Raw genomic sequence first — 21,457 nt, 5'->3', positions numbered from 1 at the left:
GGTTTCTGAGCAGCACCACCTGCTGGTTGTACACGTGTCTTACTTCCTCGGCCCCAAATCTTTCTCTGGTGGACTTGCATTCTTTCGGAATTCTTCGGCACCTAATTACAAGTAAAGCAAAATATAAAGCAGTTAGAAGCGGCGAAACTGCAGCTCCCCAAAGATAGGAGAAGGTAGGCAACCTGCGTCGTGCGTCAGGAACGGGGCGTGGGGAACTAGGGCGGAGCTGGGCTTGAGCGAGCTCACGGGTGCGCGGCACTGCTTCCGCATCGCGTGGCCCCGCCCCCCGCGACGCTACCGGCGGTCACGTGACGGCCGCGCGCGCGTCCCCGGCCGCTGCGGGCCCCGAGGCCGAAGAGAAAAGACTGCGAGGCGACCGCGGCTGTGGCCACAGAGGTGCGAGTAGGGGCGAAGCCCAATTGAGGGGCAGGGTGAAAGTTAGCCGCTCCGGGATCCTAAGTTGGGGAGAGAAGTGATGGCCCGCGGTGTCACCTCCAACGGCGACACACTCTGGGTCGGCCCTGCGCTCCGGGCCTGAGAGGGGCGGCGGCGGCGGGGTCAGGGGCCGGTACGTAGGTGGACGCCCTTGGGCCGGGGGGACCGCGGCTGTTGCGCCGAGCCGGGGTGGGACAGCTCAGCCCTTTTCGTCGCTCCCAGCTTGGCTGCTGTCACAGGCAAGAAGACGGTGACGGGCTCTGCGTTGCCTGGGGCCGCCGCAGCCCCTGCCCTGGGCGACAGCCCGGAGCTGGTCACGGTCCGGGTGCGAGAGGCGGAGCAGCGGCCATTACTGCGCAGCCTCTTCCGCCGGGGTCCTCGTCGCTGCCTTTGGTGGCAGCCAGGTCCCTCTCCTTTCCCCTCATCGGTGGTGTCAGGCCTCTACACGGGGACTTTGGGCCTCAAGATTTAGGGGCGGCAATGGTTTAAGGGGTATCCTACTCCCAAATTTCCCGTGCGGAGGCTTCTACCCGGGCCTTGGGTCAGGGCGTAGAGTTACTGCATTTTGTCTTTTTCCGGAGTGTCTTTGGCTTCTTTCTCTTCCCTCTTTCCCTCCTTCTCCGGTTCAGTTTCTGGGTATTGCCTAATATGACGAGCAGTCCCTCGCCTTGCTCTCGTTAAGCCCAGCGCTGTTATTAAAGCATCAGAATCATTAAGAGATCTCTCAATACCCGTTGAGCCTCCAAAAACCTCGGTGCATCTTAACAGCGGAGGCTGTTGCTTTGTTCTTCTGGTTGCTGGGTGCGGAATTCTCTCCCTACCCCCCATCCCGACTGAAAGAGTACGGGTCTTAAATTGTTGCCGCTGTTTTGTTTTCCGTGGGCATCTAGAGAAAGGCTGAAAAATTGTTTTGAGTTTACACACACTTCTGGCAACTAGATCTTTTCCGCTTGATATCGCTTTTAATATGTTTTTCTTTTCCCTAAGTGCCATTTTAGTGAGCACTTATTTCTCAAGTTTCTAAAGTACGTACATTTTGTTTGTTAAGTAATATTTTGTTTATTAAGTAATATTAAAACTGTGGAATTGAGAGAAGAAAGCCAAGAAATGATAGAAAAACGCGTTGTCTTTGGATGATTGACATTTCAGGTACCCCTCCAATGTGTGTACTTTTAAAATAGAATTTGAAAGTATGACATTGGCGTTAAAAGCAGTATATACTTATGGAAACTGGAAGACTTAAAACTGTTTTTGTTTTTTTAATAAGTGAATCTATATTTAGACCTTTAAAAGACGTGGCATATAAGACCCAGGAGGAAAATGACCTGCACAACTAACAGGATTTATGATGTTGGCTTTGCTGTTTTTGTGACCAGCAAATACTGTTCGTGTTGAATGTCTGGGAGTGCTCTAAAAATCATGAAAATACGTCAAGTAATCCAATTTTAAAGAGCAAACCGGAAAAGTGAAAAACCACTTTAGAAATAGATTTTGGATGTGTTTGTTTTAGCTTGTACATCTTAAATTGGAGCATTTTGTTAAGCCGAATCTTTGATTTAGAATTTATGTTTCAAGTGGGCCAGTGTAAATTGTGGGCAAAATGAAAATAATGGTAAACATTTGTAGGATTTTGTTATTTACTCGGTTGTTAAAAACTTGGTAGAATTATAATCATCAGGAAAACTGTTTTTCCAAATAGCTGATCATTAGACAAGAGGAAGAAAAAAAGAATTTTTTTTTTTTTTTGGTAGGAGACATGTGTCAACTGGTAAAGTATTTTGTTTTTGAGTTGTCGCAAGGATAGGGCAGATTTTTTTTTTTTTGAAAGGATGTAAAAATGATTTCTTGACTTAGTAGAAGAAAAATATAGTATTAAATTTTTTCTTTTCACAATATTGATCTGCATAGAGAATATTATATCATGTATTAGCAATTTACTAGCATAAAACACCTGACACACTGTCAGTTGGGTATTTGAATGCTTTTTTTCCCCCAGTGTTAGTAACAAGGTGAACCTTTTCCATCCTCTTGCCTGGTTTTTGATTGTGCCCAAGGAACTGATTTTGTGCGACCAGCTGGATTAGAAACTGTCTTTGTGGGTATGGAATCCATCTTATTTACATTCTGCTACAACCACCTGTGCTATTTATGGACTGTTGAGTGTTCATGGCTTATTACCCTTTGAGTTAGTTAAAACAAAACCCGTTGTTAAATCGTATTAATTAAAGTATTTAGAATTATGGAAGTGTAGAGTAGGGTGAAATAACAAAGACATGGGAGTTGTGACTTGACCAAGGTCACACAGATAATTAGCAGCAGAGCTTTTCTTATTTACAAAATGGTTGCAGGCTATGCAACTTCTGGTTTATGTGATTAAAAGACAGTACTTGTTCACATTCACATTTAATGTTTTGTTAAAATAAAATGCAAAGCCCACCTTTTTGGGTGGAAAATATAAAGATTTAATTCTTGGGTATGAAGATTGTGAAGGCCGGAGGTTGTCATAATGTTTTTTATGGGAAGTGTTAAACACAGTGGTGGAAATAATTCTTTAACATAGAGTACTGTAAAATATTGGACCCCATTTAGTTGAAATGAGTTTTGACTGAAGACTTTTGTCTCCCAGTATGACGTGTGCTTTCAGTAAGCTGAGTTTTAGCAGGAGATGAGAAGGAAAGCTAAAAATGGAAACATTAGGGCATTTAGTTACCTCTCTCAATTTGGGACTCTTTCTTAAGAAATATTAAGATGTATCTGCTGAATTACACCCGATCTTTCTCTCTCTGTTCCTTCTTTTACTGGTCCTTGCTTTTTCTTTTTTGACTTTGTATACCAAAAGTTGTAAGATTTGTAGTATTTTTCTTTTCTGGCACTGATATCTTTTATATAGAACATTTCCTGTTTTGTGTATTTTGAATAAAGAGTAAGAACTATTTTATTAAACATTAGCTGTTAGTATAATTGGAAAAATACAGGAAATCTTCAGATCTTTGTAATTTGATATTTTAACTGTTACATGCTTATCTTTTTCTTTGATGAGTTCTTTAAAAAAAGATAATCATTTATTTGAATCTGTAATCTAAAAAAAACCTTTTTTTTTTTTTTTTTGACTCCATGACTGACTTGAAAAGTAGACTTGTAATTAAGCCTGTTTTCAGAGAAAATACCAGTAGGTGCAAATAATAGGAGCATGAATTTGTTGAGTGGTCACAAATTATAAGTAGTACAATATTCATTTTCAGTTATACTTAACTGGTTGAATGGGTAGATGATTTAAATTAAGTGATACTCTCTAATCTCTTTTATATATTTTTAAATTCAGTCTGCCACTTTTTTTCTTTAGAATTGTTAAGGGGCAGAAATATCTCATTTAGTTTCATATGTTTTCTCTTTCTATGTTACCTTCCTAATGGTTCATTTCTGTATAAGTTTACACCTTAAGAAGGAACCTTAACCCATTAGCTAATTGGTATTTGCATGTCAAAATATTGTGGCAAATTTTACTGTAATAATTCATAAATTGTGTTGACTTTGGTGATAATTTACAAATCATTCGTTGCAGAAGGAATTATGTATGTTTGCCAAATTAATTCTGGCCTGTAGTTGGAATTATACTATTCTTTTATCTTTAGTTGAAAGTAAAAGCCTCCCCCTCCTTCCATTAAAGAAAAAATATTTGGTTTCAAATGTAGAAGTTTTCTGAGGGCTACTTTACATGACTGTTCTGAATATTACTGATACATGCCATACCCTATGTTGTGCCCAATTGGCATTGTAATTCTCAGAGGCTAGAGTTGATGGATCTATTTGGTAGAATTGAGACTAGCTAAACCAGTCAGTTTTGATCACAGCAAAATATGCAATTTTATTTTCATCTGTGCCAGCAAAGGTGTGAGTAAAGTAACATGGAGTTCATTTTCTTTATTCAACAATTCTTGTAGTAAATTGCCAGTTTTGTGTTGGAAAAAACCTGTTGGTATGCAAGACATTCTAAACCTGCATTGCCAGTAGCCACTAGCCACATGGAGCTATTGAGCAAACTATGTGGCTAGTCGGAATTGAGTTGTGCTATAAGTAAAATACACACTAGATTTCAAAGAGTGTACACACACACGAGTGTAAAATATCACATTAGTAATTAATTTATATTAAATACCAGTGGAAATGGTAATGTTTAGAATATATTGGGTTAAATAAAATATATTCTTTAAATTAAATCTACCTGTTTTCTTATTATTGTTAATGTGGCTAATAGAAAATGTGAAATTACATATGTGGCTTGCATCATCTTTCTATTAGACAGTGCTATTCTAGACCTTTTCTTTGAGATACAGCACATTGAGGAAAATATTTTTTTAAAGATATACTTGAGCTTGAATCTCATCTCCCAGTATTGATAGTTTCGTGATTTGGGGTTAAATTCTTGTGGGCTTGGGTTTCCTCATTTATAAAATTTCTCACAGAGTCATTTTGAGGATTCAATGATATAATGGGTCTACTAGTGCTTCCTGAACTTTAATATGCATATGAAATACCTGAGATCTGATTCTCTTGGTAGGGAGTGGGGCTTCAGATATTTTGTTTGTAAGGAACTCCCAGGTAATGCTGATGTTGCTAGTTGAGGACCACAGTTGTCATAGCTAGGATCTAGATGACTACATAGGTTTTAGTTCATTTTCCTCCCCTCAACCATTATCCATTTAGAGTCAGCTTTGAAATTTAGCCGTGGGATACAGGAATTGGAAAAGTCCCCGTAGCTTGCAAGATTTACTAAAATTGGTTTTATTCCTAGATTTTTATCTGCATTCTGTAGAATTCATTGCCAGCAAATAAAGCTGGATAAATGATGTACTTGTCAAAAGATATAAAGATGGCATGAATTTTATATTTGTAAATGTAGTAACTCCCTCTGTTAGATTTTAAGTTGTTTAAAGAAAGGATTAGAGCTTAGATATCTTTATGTCTTTTGTGGTTGGGTGCCTATTCACAATTAGAATGCAAATGTTGTGTTATGTTAGTAAATAAATTTAGTTTTTCATTCATCCAAGAAATACCAGTTCAAGTTGTCAACAACTGATTGGCAGTTTACTGGCCGCTTAGAGATATAAATTGTCCTTGTCTTCAGGGGGCTCATGGTTTATTAGAAGAGTCAGAAGCGAACAGATGATTGCAGTGCATATGATAAATTCAGTAATAGAAGAATTACAAAATAGAGGGGAGGGAACAGTTTTTTGGAGGTAGTCAGAGAAAGGTAGTAGCATTCTTTTTAGCCTTAAAAGAGGGAGACTATACCAGGCAGGAGGAAATACAGAACTACAAAGGGAAGTTTGGAGAACTGAGTAATTAGGTGTAAGTAGAGTATTAATTTGTGAGAGAGAGATAAGACTAGAGAGTTATTTAGGTTTCAGGTCTTTAAGACTTTTGAATATTGTTCTAAGGAGCTTTACCTTTGTTGTATAGGCTGGAGAGCCCATATAGGGCTTCGCGTATGGAAGGCTTCATTTTTCTTTTTAAGTCTATCACACTCAGAGACTTGGTGAATAAATTTAAGGGGTGATACTGAAGCAAGATAATCAGGCTGAACAGTAGTCCAGGGGAGAGAGGACAAAATTCTAAACTAGGGGACTAGCAATGGCAAGAGAATGGAGGATAGATTCCAAAGGTGTTAGGGATGAAAGTTGACAGAATTTGGTGTGATGTGTTAGGAGGGGAATGAGAAGAAGAATTTTGTTTTTCTCTGTCAGCACTCATTGGTTAAGGCATGGAAGCTGAGATGTCACATTGTTAGATATATGCAGAGATGGGGGTGTGTAGAGTATGTGTAGATGAGAGACAGAGATATGAGAGAACCAAACATTCTCTTAAGAAGTTAAAATGGTTGGGCTCCAGATTGGGCAGGAAAGGAAATGAGATCAGGTATTGGAGAAAGGAAAGGAGGTGGTCAAGAGACTGGAGGGCCCCTTGAAATTAAAGAGTGGGTGTGGGAATGAATAAGTGAGCTGAAAGGACCGGAGCTTGTGATCTGAGAGTGAGATTAAGATTTTAGAGAGGCAGTAGTTTTAGGACGCATCTAGTTCCAAATGTGGCCATCATATTTTTTTGGGGGGAGGGGAGTGATGAAGTTAATTGAATTTAGGATTTTAGGAATTGAAAAACAAGGACAGTGTTTCTCAAATTGTATTCGATGGACTACCTGCATCAGCATCACTTGAGGTGAGATTCCTGGGCTGAAACCCATCTCTACTGGCCTACAGTATCTCGGGTTAGAGCCTGAGAATGTGTATTTCTAACAAGCCACCTCTGTGGGGCAAGTTCAGGAACCTCTGAGTTAGGTGTTGAGTGGTTTATTCTCAAGGATATTTAAATAGGTTCATAGTGAGATGTCAGGAGATAACATGAATAGGATGACCAGTGGTGAGTAGATTAAGTCAGTACCTTAAGGGTTAAGAGAGAATACCTATAGGGGATTATAGCCAATGGTTGGAGACTTCAAAGAATAAGTGGGGTTTTTTTGTTTGTTTTTAAGAGTAATGATGTTAGAATAGTAGAGTGTTTCCTGCTGTCCTGTGTGTGAAACTGGACAGTTTCTATTTTGAGTAGGCTACAGGAGGGAAGTGAATGATGGAGTATTCTTTGGTGCCATTGAAGTTGTAGGCTCTTGGAGGGTAAAGTGAAAGCGCTGTGGTGGAAAGTCAGGACAGTGGAGTCCTTATCATGTAAAGACTAAGTTCTAAAGTCAGAGTAAAACAAAAAGTCAAGTTGTTTAGAAACCCTTTCTAGTCAGTTACTTCTGAAAGTTCTCCAGTTTTGAAACAGATTGCATACTGTTTGGTCTGTTAAACATTTGGTGAGATAGGCTGGCTTGTATTTAAAGGCCATATATCGTCTTAAATACTAAAATTACAAATTTTTTAGGGAGATGGATTCCCACACTGAGCGGCACATGGAACTGAAAGAGTATTTGTCTCTCCTGTCTTGTGGTTACTGTGAAGCCCGTCATCTCTTTAGTCATCATGTATGCTTGATTCTAATTTCTGTGTGGTGAAATGAGCCTCCCACAGTGGGCATGATGAAGTGGAAGGAGGAAATACTAAATGAGAAGAAAGAGGATTAATGGCTGAGATGATGCTTTAGTTGGTGACTCTGGACTTCCTGGACAACAGGCATCTTGAGAGAAGGTTGGCTTAAACTTGGACATACATATAAATACCAGGAGGTCCTAGTTAATGTGATGATGACCTTGCGAATTCCCATACGTTACCTTCTTGTAGGAAGGCAGTGGCTATGGAATACATTCCATGTGGGCTACTTTGTCCATAAAGAACTTGTTTCACTTAAATTTTTTTTCTTGTGGTAAAATATATCAGTTGGCCATAGATGGGTTTATTTCTGGACTCTCTCTTCTGTTGGTATCTTTGTCTGTCCTTATGCCAGTACCACCCTGTCTTGATTACTATAGCTTTGTAGTAAGTTTTGAAATCGAGAAGCTTGAACTCACCAACTTTGTTCTTTTTCAAGATTATTTTTGGCTATTTGGGGCCCCTCACAATTCCATATGAATTTGAAGATTTGTTTCTTCATTTCTGAAAAAAAGGCTCTTGGAATTTTGATAAGAATTATGTTTAATCTGTAGATCACTTTGGATAGTTCTGTCATCTTCATAGTCTTCCAATCCATGAACACCAGTTGTCTTTCCATTATTTAACTCTTCTTTAATTTCTTTCAGCAGTGCTTTGTAGTTTTCAATGTACAAGTCTTTCACCTCCTTGGTTAAGTTGATTTCTAGGTATTTCATTCTTTTAGATGCTATTATAAATGGAATTGCTTTCTTGATTTCCTGTTTGAATTGTTGACTGCTAGATACAGAACTGATTTTTTTGTGCTTTGAACTTATAATAAACTGCAATTTTGCTGAATTTGTTTATTACTTTAGTAGCTTTCTTGGGGATTCTCCAGAATTTTCTATATAGAGAAGAGAAAATTTTACTGTCTCTGCAAATAGTTAATGGTTTTACTTCTTCCTTACCAATTTGTATGCTTTTCATATCTTTTTCTGGTCTAATTGCTCTGGCTAGAACTTCCAGTAAAGTGTTGAATAGCAGTGGAGAAAGCAGGCATCCTTGTCTTGAAATTTTTCCACTTTTGAGATAAAATTTGCTAGTGAATTTTGTTAAATGAAGAATCATACATAATTGACTGAAATTAATTTTTAATGTTGTTGATCTTAGTGTGTAGAGAAGTTGATGTTGAAATTTTTCTTTTGCAGCACAGGATGATCCAGCAATGGAGGAGAAAATACTGCAAACTGGCTGATTGCTCGTGAAGAAGATGTTTTATTTTTGTGACAGACATCTGTGGGATCTGTAGTAGAAATGTAAGTATGGCATCATGTTTGTTCCAAAGCTGCAGTAAATTAAGTAGACTGGTATAAAATGTAATAAATCAAGTATCTGTCATAGTTAGTTTTAATTATACAAAATGAGCATTTTATATAGACTTTTAGATCTTTGAGTTGACAATTTTATTCACATTAAATTATTATTAATGTAGATTTCCAAAAAAAAATCTCTTCATAGGGAAAAATCTCTATTAAAAAGTGGAACTGAAGACAGAGAAATTTGCTCATAGAAGGCTAAAAAAAAACTGGAAAGATCTCCAGGTCTTCTAGGTTCTACTTTTTCTTTACATAGTAATTTACTTAAATAACCAAGCTAAGGAGATAATATCAGCCTTTATAAATAAGAAAGACTTATGGGTTATAAAATACTAGTTATTAAAAACATGTTTCAGTAAAATAAATAGGTTTTTTTAATTAATTGGTTCTTTTAACAAGTTAGTACATGCATTTTAATTCCTATTGGAGTCACTGTAGTCCCCAGTTTTGTTTTCCTATCAGTTTCTCTTTGTGAAGTATGCTTTAAAATGTTGCTACTACCTTGATCTTGCCCATATTGAACTTCATTCTGTTATTGATGAAACTTTTTCACACAATGAACATCATATTTCCGTCTTCCAAGTTGATATGAAAAATATCCAACTTGAGTCATTCATGAAAAATGCAGTGAACACTTTACTTTTACAGTTTTGGTGATAACAGTGTTTAATATACTTGACCAGAGAGTGACCCTTGTAGATACTATTTCATATGTTCTCCCAGTTTGACATATAACTATTGTTATCTACTTTTCCAATATGGTGCTTTGATTATATATTCCCATTAAAAGTATGACCATATCATTCTTAGTCAATGTTGAGAATTTGATAAAAGACAGTTGAAACCAGTAAGCATTTTTCTTTAAAATTGGAACAAATATATTTTTTATTTAACTCTGTTCATGTATTGTCTATCTATATACATATGTATATTTTTTAATCCTGTAGGTCAGATAGTCTGACCATCAGACTATCATGGCCATCAAGGAACTAGACTGGTGTAGTCAGTAAGACACATATGTAATTAATAATTACATAGTGGAAGAAATACTGTATTGAGGCAACAATACAATGCTTTCAGAACTGAGAGGATATATTCCATCTGAAGGGTTCAGAGTGAACAGGGAACTTTTGGTTTGGTCTTAAACAATGAATAGAATTTTAACAATCAGAAAACTAGGAATTATATTTTAAGCCAAGGGAATGGGGAAGGGCACAGCTGCCTAAATATCAAGGTATTTTAGGGGAGTTGGGGAGCAGTCCTATGTGTGAAGGTGGAGTGGGAAATAGAGACTTCACAGGGAATGAGTGTTTATTTAGTGCCTACTTATTGCCAGGTGCTTACTGGGTATTTTACTTGGATTACTGAATTCAGTCACAAGATGGTAGTAGCCTTATCTACTGATGAAGAAACAGAGATGAAGTCATTTTCCCTGGGTCAGTGTTTACCAAATATCTCTGAGAATAATCTACTAGGGCACTTGTTGAAAACTGAGTTTTAGACTCTAACCCAGATGTGTACAGATTTCCAGGAGAGAGCACACCAGCTAATTCTTATCTTTAGAGAAGTTTGGGAAACACTGTTCTAGGTCAACAGTAAGAATAAATGATAGATTTTAACTAAGTCTGTTATACTCTGAAGGCTATGTCAGTGTAATTGAAAGCCAGTGTTTAGGAATTTCTGTGGGATTATGTAGGCAATAGAAAACTATTGAAGATTGAGTGGAGGGGAGACTAATTAGACATAATTGAACTGAGGAAAGATGAAGAAGAAAGGACTGAGGTCAGGAAGGCCACTTGGGAGGTCAGTATTTTGTACAAGAGTGTGTCCAAGAGGCCAGAATTAAGGTCACAGCTTTAAAGGGAACACATTCTAAAGAAGTTTCTGTTGCAGAAAAGCAAAAGTGGCCAAGGAATAGGGGAGCACTGAGGATGACTCCCAAGTTTTATCCAAGATAGAGACCAAAGGAAGAGGGTGTAGGTTTAGGGGAGCAGATAATTTTGGTTTTATTAATGTTTGATTTCAGGTGACTGGAGAATACTGAGGTAGACTTTTTGAATACAGAATTGGAAATACAGATTTTAGGAATCCAGAACAGTTCTGGATATTAGATTTGGGGACTCATGGGGGGTTTATATATACATACTATATATCTACTGAGTGTTCCAAACTAATACATATATATAAATTTGGTATATTCAGTAGATTGTCTAGGCATAGAATGTAGTATGAAAATTTGGTCACCCACAGAGCCCCTGTGAGGAATACTGGTATTTAAGGGAAGCTAAAGAAGGTAGAAAAAAAATGATAACGGAGAATTAGGAGAGAGTACCATCATGGAAATGAATAATATAAATTTTTAGAAAAAGAGTCGATGGTTAATAATATCATTTAGTTCAATGGGATCGAATAGATCAGACTGGAAGAGGTCATTAGACTTAGCATGTTAGTTGATTTTGAAGTTTAGGGATGGAGAATATTAATTGAAATCTGGGAGGAATTGGGATAGTTTAGCTTTGAAAACTAGCAGTACCCCATCCTGAGCCAAGAGGAATGATGATAAGGTAGAGTGAAGATAAAAATAAAATTTGAGGAGTCATTCATACCTAATTTCTTAATAAGGGAGTCCAGAATATCTCTTTACTAAGAGGTTGGAGAAGTTTTGTAATAGTCTTTGTGGGAATAGGGAAAGAAAGATGTCTTAGCTGAGTAAAAAGTAATTGATAGCAGGCTTGATGGATTCTGGGAATCAAAATAACTAATCAGTGTATGGTGCTCACAATTTTTGCACCATATATTTCACTACAAATATGGAAATTTTCATAAGTTGAAGAGTAACTTTTATAAGTTCTCTCCTTGCTTGACCCTTCTTTTTTGCAAATGTCTCCCCTTGTGGCTTTCGAGGTGGCAGTCTTACTTTATTCCGCATTCCTCTCTGACCATTCCTCCCATCCTTTGCCTCACTCTTAATTGTTGGAGTAATCCAAGATTCTATCGCTGGCCCTTTTGTGTGCTCTAACAGGTTTAATTTGGGCATTCGTACATTTTCATGTCCCAAGAACCGTGTATGTGTTGGTGACTCATGAGACTTCTTTCTGCTTAGATTTCTTCAGAGCACCTATGTAGTAAACTCAACTGTCATCTACCTGTCTTCATCTGAAGACTTTATAAATATCTCAAAGTCATTATGTCAGAACTCGCCTCAAGTTCCGAATCTTGATGAATGATGCCATCATCCATCAGTAACTAAATGCTTTCATTTCTGTTTCCTTAGTATTTCTTATATTCTATTGTTGGAACCTTACATCTGTCGTGCCCCCCCCCCAATTATCTTATACCTGGATTACTCTAAACTTTAGTTTCCTTTTAGCCCCATGACACCAAGTCTTCCTCCAAACTTCTGTCCAAATGGTCTTGATAAACTACTAAACTGTCACTTCCTAACATAAAACCTTTCAGTGAATTCCTGTTGCCTCCTTAAGGGTTCATATATGGACCAGCTTCATAGAGATCCTTGAACTCCTTGATGTTATATGTAAGATTTCCTTAATAAGACTGTGACCTAAACATGTTTAAGAACCATTTGTATTTAAAATAAGTGTTTAAACTTACTAAGATAGCGTAATGTACAAGGTCTTTGCAATACTTCGTGCATAGTACATTTCATCCATTCAAAATGCATCTATCCCCTCCCTGCTAGTTACTGGGGAGTACAAAGGAAGAAATGGTATCTGTTACACTTATCAGAAACCATTAGGTAATGTAGTGTTCTTCAACTTAACTTTGATGGCAGTTTTATTATCCATTTCTCTGCTACCGCCATGGGCATGGTAGATGCTCAGACACTTTCTCTGTTCAAAACTGAAAAGGAGTAAGGAGAAATACGTGACAGCTCTTGCAGCAGGTGATAAAAATGTCATTCCTTTATCAGTCTGTGAAATTTCTTAGTAACTTCCTGAAGTCTTTCCTAAAATTATTGATGGTGGTTCTTATATTTGGATAGTCATGATTATTTTAGAGGCATTCTGTAACAGTTAAGGGTAAAGACTATGAAGTCAGATCACCTGGATTATGAAACCTAGATTTGAGCCTGGCTCCATCACTTAATGAACTGTGGCTTTGGGTATTTCTTCACCTGAACTTTCTGTACCTCAGTTTCCTCATCTGTAAAATAAGGAAAATAGTGGACCCATTTCATAGGGTGATAAGAGGATTAGATATAAAGTGCTTCGCAAAGTATCTGCCACATATTATGCAATCAGTAAATGTTAGTTGTTATATTTTAATGTGATGAGCTATGCATCAACAGACATCCAACAGAAATTAAACACCCACCAATTACAACACACTGTACAATAGGAAAAGTTAAGAATTTTGTCTTAAGGACTTAGGAATGGTCATTGTTAAAATTTTAATGTTATATTTTTAACTTGTATTAAACCTCAAACTCTTTATATTCCAGCAGAACTATGAACCCGTGTCCCCTGCATCGACAGGCGGACTCTCAACCACTGCGCCACCAGGGAAGCCCTTGAGGAATTTTTTTTTCTTTTAAAAAATAGTCAAAGTTTTGGGAAGGAAGATGACATTCTTTTTTGGTAGGTCTGTGCAAAAGATGTTGCAGTACCTTATTCTTTATTCCCTTATTTATGTTTTTAATTGGATTCTGAGCCCAGAATTAAAAACCTGACTTTTAATATTTGTAGTTTTTAAGTGCTGGCAGAAATGTCTTCAATACTATGTAAGCTAAAGGTCTTTTTCATTTATAGTTATTTTACCTTTCTTTTGACTAATGAAATGTTTTTAAGAAGATTAAACAAAATCTGAATACTTGGAGATTTCCACTGAATCTGCCCATATCCCTCTATATTTGGTCTTGTTGAAGAGAGAAGCCTTACTAGCATTAATAGATGTTTATTTGTCTTCCGGAAATATTTTACATAGTTTAGAAGAAGAATGGGATTTATGCTTAAAAGTCATATCACGTTAAGAGTTCAGTTAGTAAGAAAGTCTTGGAAAATGAGTGAAAGAAACATTTACTATGTTCTTCAGCAGAGTTGGACTAACGTCATTCCAAATTTCTACATATTATTCTTAATTTAGTAACCAGGAAATAAATTCCCTTTTTCAAAATGATCTCTGAAGTTTCCTGAGACATTTACTAGTTAGGGAATACTACTCTTTGATTAGCATTCTCTTTATCAAATCCTTGCTCTACAAAAAGGAAAGGAAAAAAAGCATTTCTTACACACCAGTATGATCCTCTGAACATATTCAGTCTCCAACCTATTTGAAGATCATTGAAACTATGCAAAGAAAAAAAATCTGTTTTGTAGAGTAGATTAAAATGGTCATGAAAATTACCTTGAAGTGTGTCTATAGATAGGCAGGCTAGTGGGTTGCTTTGTCTTTATCTTGTTAAATATCTTAATGGTATCTTGTCCACTGTATGTGCCTCATCCAGAGCTATGTAAAACGTATTTATAAGTTCTCTCCGTTTCTTAGTTGGTGATAGACTAGGAGTGTACTTGGTGGGCTAAACAGAATTACAATTTGATGTTTGCTATGGCAAATTGATAGTTGAAAGTGCTTTAGGTGAATGAAACTTTAACTATCTTGTGTCTCTCTGTTTTCTGATGAAGTTTATCCAATTTTACTTCATTCTAATGAGGGAACCAAAATACCTGCCCCAAAAGAATTGTTTTGCCTTTCTAAATAAGCATGTTGCTTTCACAGTTCATGTCTTCCCCTGGGATGACTGTAATTGCGTTTTTTAGTTTGTTAATTATATGTTTATGTTTATTTGTGCATGCAAGAGTAAGAGTCATATAAAATATTGATCATGTTAAACAAGATGGAGAGTAATGTTTTTAGGTTGAAAACTTTCTTTTTGTAGATAACTGCATCTAATGGAAGATCGACTTTTGAGTTAATTTTACTTAAGTACAACAGGGTTTGGGATTATGTATCTTTTTAAAGTATGGTATTCATCCAGGTTGCACTGTTGGATATTTTATTTACATTTTACTAGACATTTTCTTTTTAAAATTTTAAATTTATTGGCCTGTCCTTTGCCCAGAGGGTACCTAGATAGTTTAGGATATGGACTTATTGTATATGAGATGTTGCTATCGTTTTTTCAAAGTACTGATGAGCATTAGCCCATTTCAACATTTTGTCTTCCGAATAGAATCAAACATCTGTCTTACTCAGTTAAATTATTACTTGTGGATGAAGGGCGTCCTTATTTTCTTTTTCTTACTTGGGCTTCAAATAAATATGGAGATTTAAAAAAAGATTTTCAAGAATTTCATTGACAACTGATTTCTTTAACTTAAATTGAAAGGGATGAAAGAATATATGTACTAATTGTTCACCCTTTCTACAGCTGATTTTAGTTCTTTTTGTTATGAAAATGTTTAAAGTTATCCTGAGATTTAAATGTAGCGATAGGACCTGATGAATTAAAACTAGGTAGCCAGTGCCTTACAACTGTTTTCAGAGTTATTTTCCTGAGCACGGCCTATATATAGCTTTTGCCAACAAACAGAAAAGTGAGAAGCTAAATTCAGTTAGCAAGTATTTATTATGTACTGTGTGATGAGCATGTATTAGATATCTTAGAAAAGGGAATTTTGAGTCAAAACATGAATTTTTCCTGTTTTACTGATGAGAAAACTGAAGTCCCAGAAGCATGGTGTGTGAGATATTTTTTCTTTTAAATCTCTTAAAGGTACATTGGGCACTGAGTATAGTATTTGGCCAAATTGAAAGTAGTGTACATAAACTGTTACCACAGTGTAAGACTACCTGGGGCAGACAAAAGTATTCTGAATCTTTTGCTAAATGACAAATGAAATATGTGGTATTCTGTCTCTTGCCATTTTGGAAAGTACTTAGATTTTGTATTCAAGAAATACATATGAGTTTTTGAGAGCCTAACAAAATATTCTGTGTACAGCCAATCATTTTAGGGGAAATAGGTGGGGGATATTAATTGACTGGTTGAGAAGCATGTGCTTTCACTTATAACTCAGATTGTTAAATTACAAAATCTTTGAAGGCATAAGTGTATCTCAGAATACTCTGAAGCTCCTGTAGTGCCTAATAACATATATTAAGAGGTCATATTTGGTTGACTTAGAATTTACCATAGGTTAGGAAAAAGTTGTATTTTACTAGGTTCTGTAACTTAGAATTTCTGGTAAAGGAGTTGATTGGAAGTGAAATTAAAGGGTGAAAAAAAAAGATTGGAAATTAAGCATTTCATGGAGATCAGTTCTTTCCCTTGAGACTGTGTGTTGCTTCCTTTTCTAGATCAGTGCAGTCTTTTCAAAAACTTACTATCATTTTGAACCTTGCCTGTTGAGGAACCAAGGACACAGAAAAAGCAGTAAGAGAATGTATTTTTGTTTGATTAGATGTACTGTGATGAAAGCCTAAGAGATAAGTGTAAACATTTTTACTGACTATACCTTTTGTAACCATTGAACCCATTTTTGAGAACTTGATCTTGGGAAAAAAGCAAATATCCTTATGGTGATTAAATTCTAAATATTCCGTATTTAAAATGGTAGAACCAACTAGTAGAGAGAGATTGCCACTCACTTTAAGCAGCAGTTAATTAAGGGTTGCTAATCTCTGTGAGGTCTTCACCTCCATTTCTCAGTCTTTCACTTATCACTCGTATATACCCTCTTATCATTTTCTCCCCCTTTAAAATATCTGTGGTTTCCTATTACTGTGGGATTAAACCAAATCAGATGTTTCTTTAGCAGGGCACAATAAGGTTTTCAGGTTGGGCATCTGGTTACCTTTTCAGCTTAATTTCCTGCTGCTCCATTGCTTATGACTCAGTGCTTTGCACATGTCTCTGCCTTGAATCTCCTCCACTCCCCAGCCTCCTGCACCCCAAATTTTCTAACCTATGTCTATCCTCTCATCTCTCTTATCATTGTTACTTTTAATAAATATCCTAACACATTTCAGTTATTGCAGGAATCAGGTCACATTGTGAATATCTGCTTGTTTGCATGTACGTTTCCTTATTTAACAGAGTAGGTATGCGTCTTATTCATCTTTAGATCCATCAATACTCAGAATTGTATACGGACCATAGTAGTAGTTTAATAAATGTTTATCTGAATCAGTAAGGTGGAAGCTCCAATTTTTATACCAGTGTTTAAGCTTTATACATCCAGTTTGACAAATCTTTTTTTTTTTTTAATTTTTAAAAATTTTTATTGGAGTATAGTTGATTTACAGAGTTGTGTTAGTTTCAGGTGCATAACAAAGGGAATCAGTTATACATACACATATATCCACTATTTTTTTTAAGATTTTTTTCTCATATAGGCCCTTACAGAGCATTGAGTGGAGTTCCCTGTGCTATACAGCAGATTCCTATTAGTTACCTATTTTATATATAGTAGTGTGTATATGTCAGTCCCAATCTCCCAATTTATCCCTCAAGCTTATGGTACCTTATCCCCTGGTAACCATAAGTTTTCTACATCTGTGACTCTACTTCTGTTTTGTAAATAAGTTCATTTGTACCCCTTTTTTTTTTTGGATTCCACCTATAAGTGATATCATATGATATTTGTCTGACTTCACTATGACAACTCTAGGTCCATCCATTTTACCACACATGGCATTATTTTGTTCTTTTTTATGGCTAATATTCCATTGTATATATGTACCATATCTTTTTTATACATTCCTCTGTTGATGGACACTTAGGTTGCTTCCATGTCCTGGCTGTTGTACATAGTGCTGCAGTGAACATCAGGGTGCATGTATCTTTTTGAATTACGGTTTTCTCAGGGTATATGCCCAGTAGTGGGATTGCTGGGTCGTGTGGTAGTTCTATTTTTAGTTTTTTAAGGAGCCTCCATACTGTTTTCCATAGTGGCTGCACCAGTTTACATTCCCACCAACAGTGTAGGAGGGTTCCCTTTTCTCCACACCCTTTCCAGCATTTACTGTTTGTAGATAGTTTGACAAATCTTTGGGTTTTTTTCCTCTCTCCTTCCTCTTCAGGGCAACTTCGGTATTCATGTCATTTTCTCCCATGGTCTTATATGATTGTAACATTTGTTGAGCTTTTTTTTTTTGGTGGGGTGGTTTCCCACCTAAGTTTCATGAATTCATGGAGGCTTTCTCAAGAAAGATATAAGATGGGTAGTAGTTTGTCCATGGAGGGGTATGAGAGGCAAGAAGTGAAGAAATATTCCATATAGAGAAAACCTATTATTGGAGGGAGTAGCGACTGTGGCTGGAAGCCTGATCAAGGGGAAGTTTGATGTGAGATGAGGCTGGCGTGGGAGCTGGCATCCAGACCATGCAGGGCATATAGATCCTGGTCTTTAACCTAAAATCAACCTTTTAAAAAGGGGTAAGGCTGGACCCATTAAAAGGCATATGCAGTAATTTAATAAATAGTGTTTGCTTGGTGACTAGGGAAGGGTAGAGGTGGATAGTAGATAGATTTAGGGGATATTTAGGAGATAAAATATAAAACTTGCTGATGTTTTGGTTGGGGAGGGGTTAGGAGAAGGACAGCTTCAAGGATGGATTTCTGGCTTGAAAGGCAGATGAATAGAGGTGTCTCCAGAGTGGCATTTAGGGAGTGAGTAAATAAGGAGGAAGCAGATCATAAATTCAGTTTTTGTGCCTTCAAGACATCCAAGAAGAGATCTAAAATAGGCAATTAAAAGTATAGGTATAGGGCTGAAAGGAGAGACCTGGGCTGGTGATTGTCAACTTATGAGTCGGTAACAGTTGAAGCCATGAATATAGATGAGATTATCTTGAAAGAGTATAGCAAGAAGAGCATATATATGGTTTAGAAAGAGGCAGCAACAACAGAAAACGCCATAAGAAGTGTTTCACAGAGGGGGAACGAAATGACTGATTTAACCAGTGTTTTCAGATTATACAGCAGAGAAAGGGAATTTCTAGAATTTAAACTCTGGTATTGATTTCATATGGTCTCCTTGTCAAGTACCAAAAGTACATTAATACATGGCAATATTTGCAAAACTGCACCTAGTAGTATCTTAAAAGGCTACAAAATTTGTTACTTTCTGCAATTGTAAGCTGAATTACTTTTAGCAATTTTCTGTTTTTCTACTTTCCAGACTGATTGTAAAAGTCTAGATGGGTTGTATTGATACATTTTAAAATCTTTGCATTTAGTTCTATCATGTAAGTTCTGTGAATAAATAGAAATGGTGTATTTATTTGAAATCTATACTTTGGTTGTATGTTTTTATTCTTGGCTTAACATTTGTGTGCCTCATTGCCACCCACAAGTAAAAATTAATACAAATCAAAAAGATTTTTCTGTACAAGTTAGAGTTTTTTTCTCTTTCATTTTTGTATCCCCATTGTCTAGGATGTGGCTTGCATGTAACAGGTACTTAATGTTTTCTGAATTGTTGAATTAAGATATTGGAAGAGTTAAAACAAGATTTTAATACTATATGTATTTTCTCTCATTTTCTCAGGATGGCTGGCTGTGGTGAGATTGATCACTCAATAAATATGCTTCCTACGAACAGGAAAGCAAATGAGTCCTGTTCTAATACTGCACCTTCTCTAACTGTCCCTGAATGTGCCATTTGTCTGCAAACATGTGTTCACCCAGTCAGTCTGCCTTGCAAGCATGTTTTCTGCTATCTATGTGTGAAGGGAGCATCATGGCTTGGAAAGCGATGTGCCCTCTGTCGACAAGAAATTCCCGAGGATTTCCTTGATAAGCCAACCTTATTGTCACCAGAAGAACTCAAGGCAGCAAGTAGAGGAAATGGTGAATATGCATGGTATTATGAAGGAAGAAATGGGTGGTGGCAGTATGATGAGCGCACTAGTAGAGAGCTGGAAGATGCTTTTTCCAAAGGTAAAAAGAGCACCGAAATGTTAATTGCCGGGTTTCTGTATGTTGCCGATCTTGAAAATATGGTTCAATATAGGAGAAATGAACATGGACGTCGCAGGAAGATTAAGCGGGATATAATAGATATACCAAAGAAGGGAGTAGCCGGACTTAGGCTGGACTGTGATGCTAATACCGTAAACCTAGCAAGAGAGAGCTCTGCTGATGGAGCGGACAGTGTATCAGCACAGAGTGGAGCTTCTGTTCAGCCTCTAGTGTCTTCTTCTGTAAGGCCCCTGACGTCAGTAGATGGTCAGTTAACAAGCCCTGCAACACCATCCCCTGATGCAAGCACTTCGCTGGAAGACTCTTTTGCACATTTACAACTCGGTGGAGACAGCATAGCTGAAAGGAGTCATAGGGGGGAAGGAGAAGAAGATCATGAGTCACCATCTTCAGGCAGGGTACCAGCACCAGACACTTCCATTGAAGAAACCGAATCAGATGCCAGTAGTGATAGTGAGGATGGATCTGCGCTTGTTGCGCAACACTCCTTGACCCAACAGAGACTTTTGGTTCCTAATCCCAACCAGACAGTATCTGATCGATCTGATCTATCAGGAACTGATCGATCTGTGGCAGGGGGTGGAACAGTGGGTGTCAGTGTCAGATCCAGAAGGCCTGATGGACAGTGCACAGTAACTGAAGTTTAAGTAAAAAAGTTTTCAGATCCATGCTCAAGGTAAAAATGGTTATCTGTAAATTTCTGCCCACATAACATTATACTCATCCCTAGTAGTGCATTTTGGGAGTTGGGGTGGGAAGGGGTATGGTAAGGATAGACCTGTAATTAAAATGTCTAACATGTCTCTGTTGAGAAATTTATTTAATATAAGGAACTTGGGTGTTAATAGTTGAGAGCTGTTTAGTAGTAACCCAGTTTTCTTGAGGTCTTTATAGTTTTTTAAAATATCTTCAGTTCTTTTGGCCAGCGTGTATTATTTGTGCATTAACGATCCTCATCTGACTCTTGCATTGTCATATTTTTCTGCATGGAATGACATAAAACCATAACTAAAATTTGGCACCTATGAGATGTCTGGGATCAGTATGAACAAGCAGCTTAATTAATGTGAGCATAGATGTGAATTTGGGGTTTTAAAATAGATGAATAACAACTATTTAATAGTAAAGTTACTGAAATGGAAATGTAAAGAAAACAGCTTATAACTTATGTTTCAGAATCTTGTCTGTAACACACTTCATGGCGTTCCCATAGGCTTTGCTGTCTAGTCCTTGTAGTTTGAGGTGTCTTGATCCACATTTTTCTTTTTGATTACAGACTTTATAATTTAATAAATACTAGAGTTTATCAAAAATAATCTGTCTCTTGTTTGAGTCTGGAAGGGGATGGAAACATTTTGACATCTATGGCCAAAAGGTCACTAAAAAGGGGGTGATTTGAATTGGTGGTGTATTCAGCTTACATAGTCACCTGCTCAGAAAAGTTTGATTTCTTCATAGAGAATATTTAAACAGAGTCTACAGGGAATGTTCATGGAATAAATATGTATGGAAATAAACCTAAAGCCTGTGAGACTTAATTAAAGGCCTTAAATAACTGATAGCAGAGACCGTGTATATATATTAGATTTTCTTTGCCAGTATTCATTAATGGCTAACCCTAATCTGAATTAAATGGTAGGCTT

The 21,457-nt window shown here is 37.0% G+C and overlaps 1 protein-coding gene across 4 annotated transcripts; it reads left to right on the top strand.

The window, feature by feature from the left end:
* Positions 1 to 306: 306 nt before the first annotated feature.
* Positions 307 to 21,130, top strand: RNF146 (ring finger protein 146). Of its 4 annotated transcripts, XM_024759105.1 has the most exons (4): positions 315 to 396; positions 8,702 to 8,809; positions 16,187 to 16,262; positions 19,381 to 21,130. In XM_024759105.1, the coding sequence occupies exon 4, from the start codon at positions 19,382 to 19,384 to the stop codon at positions 20,459 to 20,461; it is 1,080 nt and encodes a 359-aa protein (XP_024614873.1). In that variant the 5' UTR covers positions 315 to 396; positions 8,702 to 8,809; positions 16,187 to 16,262; position 19,381; the 3' UTR covers positions 20,462 to 21,130. The 4 variants fall into 4 exon arrangements, with proteins under 4 accessions (XP_024614869.1, XP_024614870.1, XP_024614873.1 ...); XM_024759101.1 differs by lacking the exon at positions 16,187 to 16,262 and having other exon boundaries at positions 307 to 396; XM_024759102.1 differs by lacking the exon at positions 16,187 to 16,262 and having other exon boundaries at positions 311 to 396; positions 8,707 to 8,809.
* Positions 21,131 to 21,457: the final 327 nt, after the last annotated feature.

Source organism: Neophocaena asiaeorientalis, unplaced genomic scaffold (assembly GCF_003031525.2).
Source record: "Neophocaena asiaeorientalis asiaeorientalis breed wild unplaced genomic scaffold, Neophocaena_asiaeorientalis_V1.1 scaffold5, whole genome shotgun sequence".
Lineage (NCBI taxonomy): Eukaryota > Metazoa > Chordata > Mammalia > Artiodactyla > Phocoenidae > Neophocaena > Neophocaena asiaeorientalis.
The sequence above is the reverse complement of the archived record's forward strand: the minus strand, read 5'-3'. Positions and strand labels throughout refer to the sequence as shown.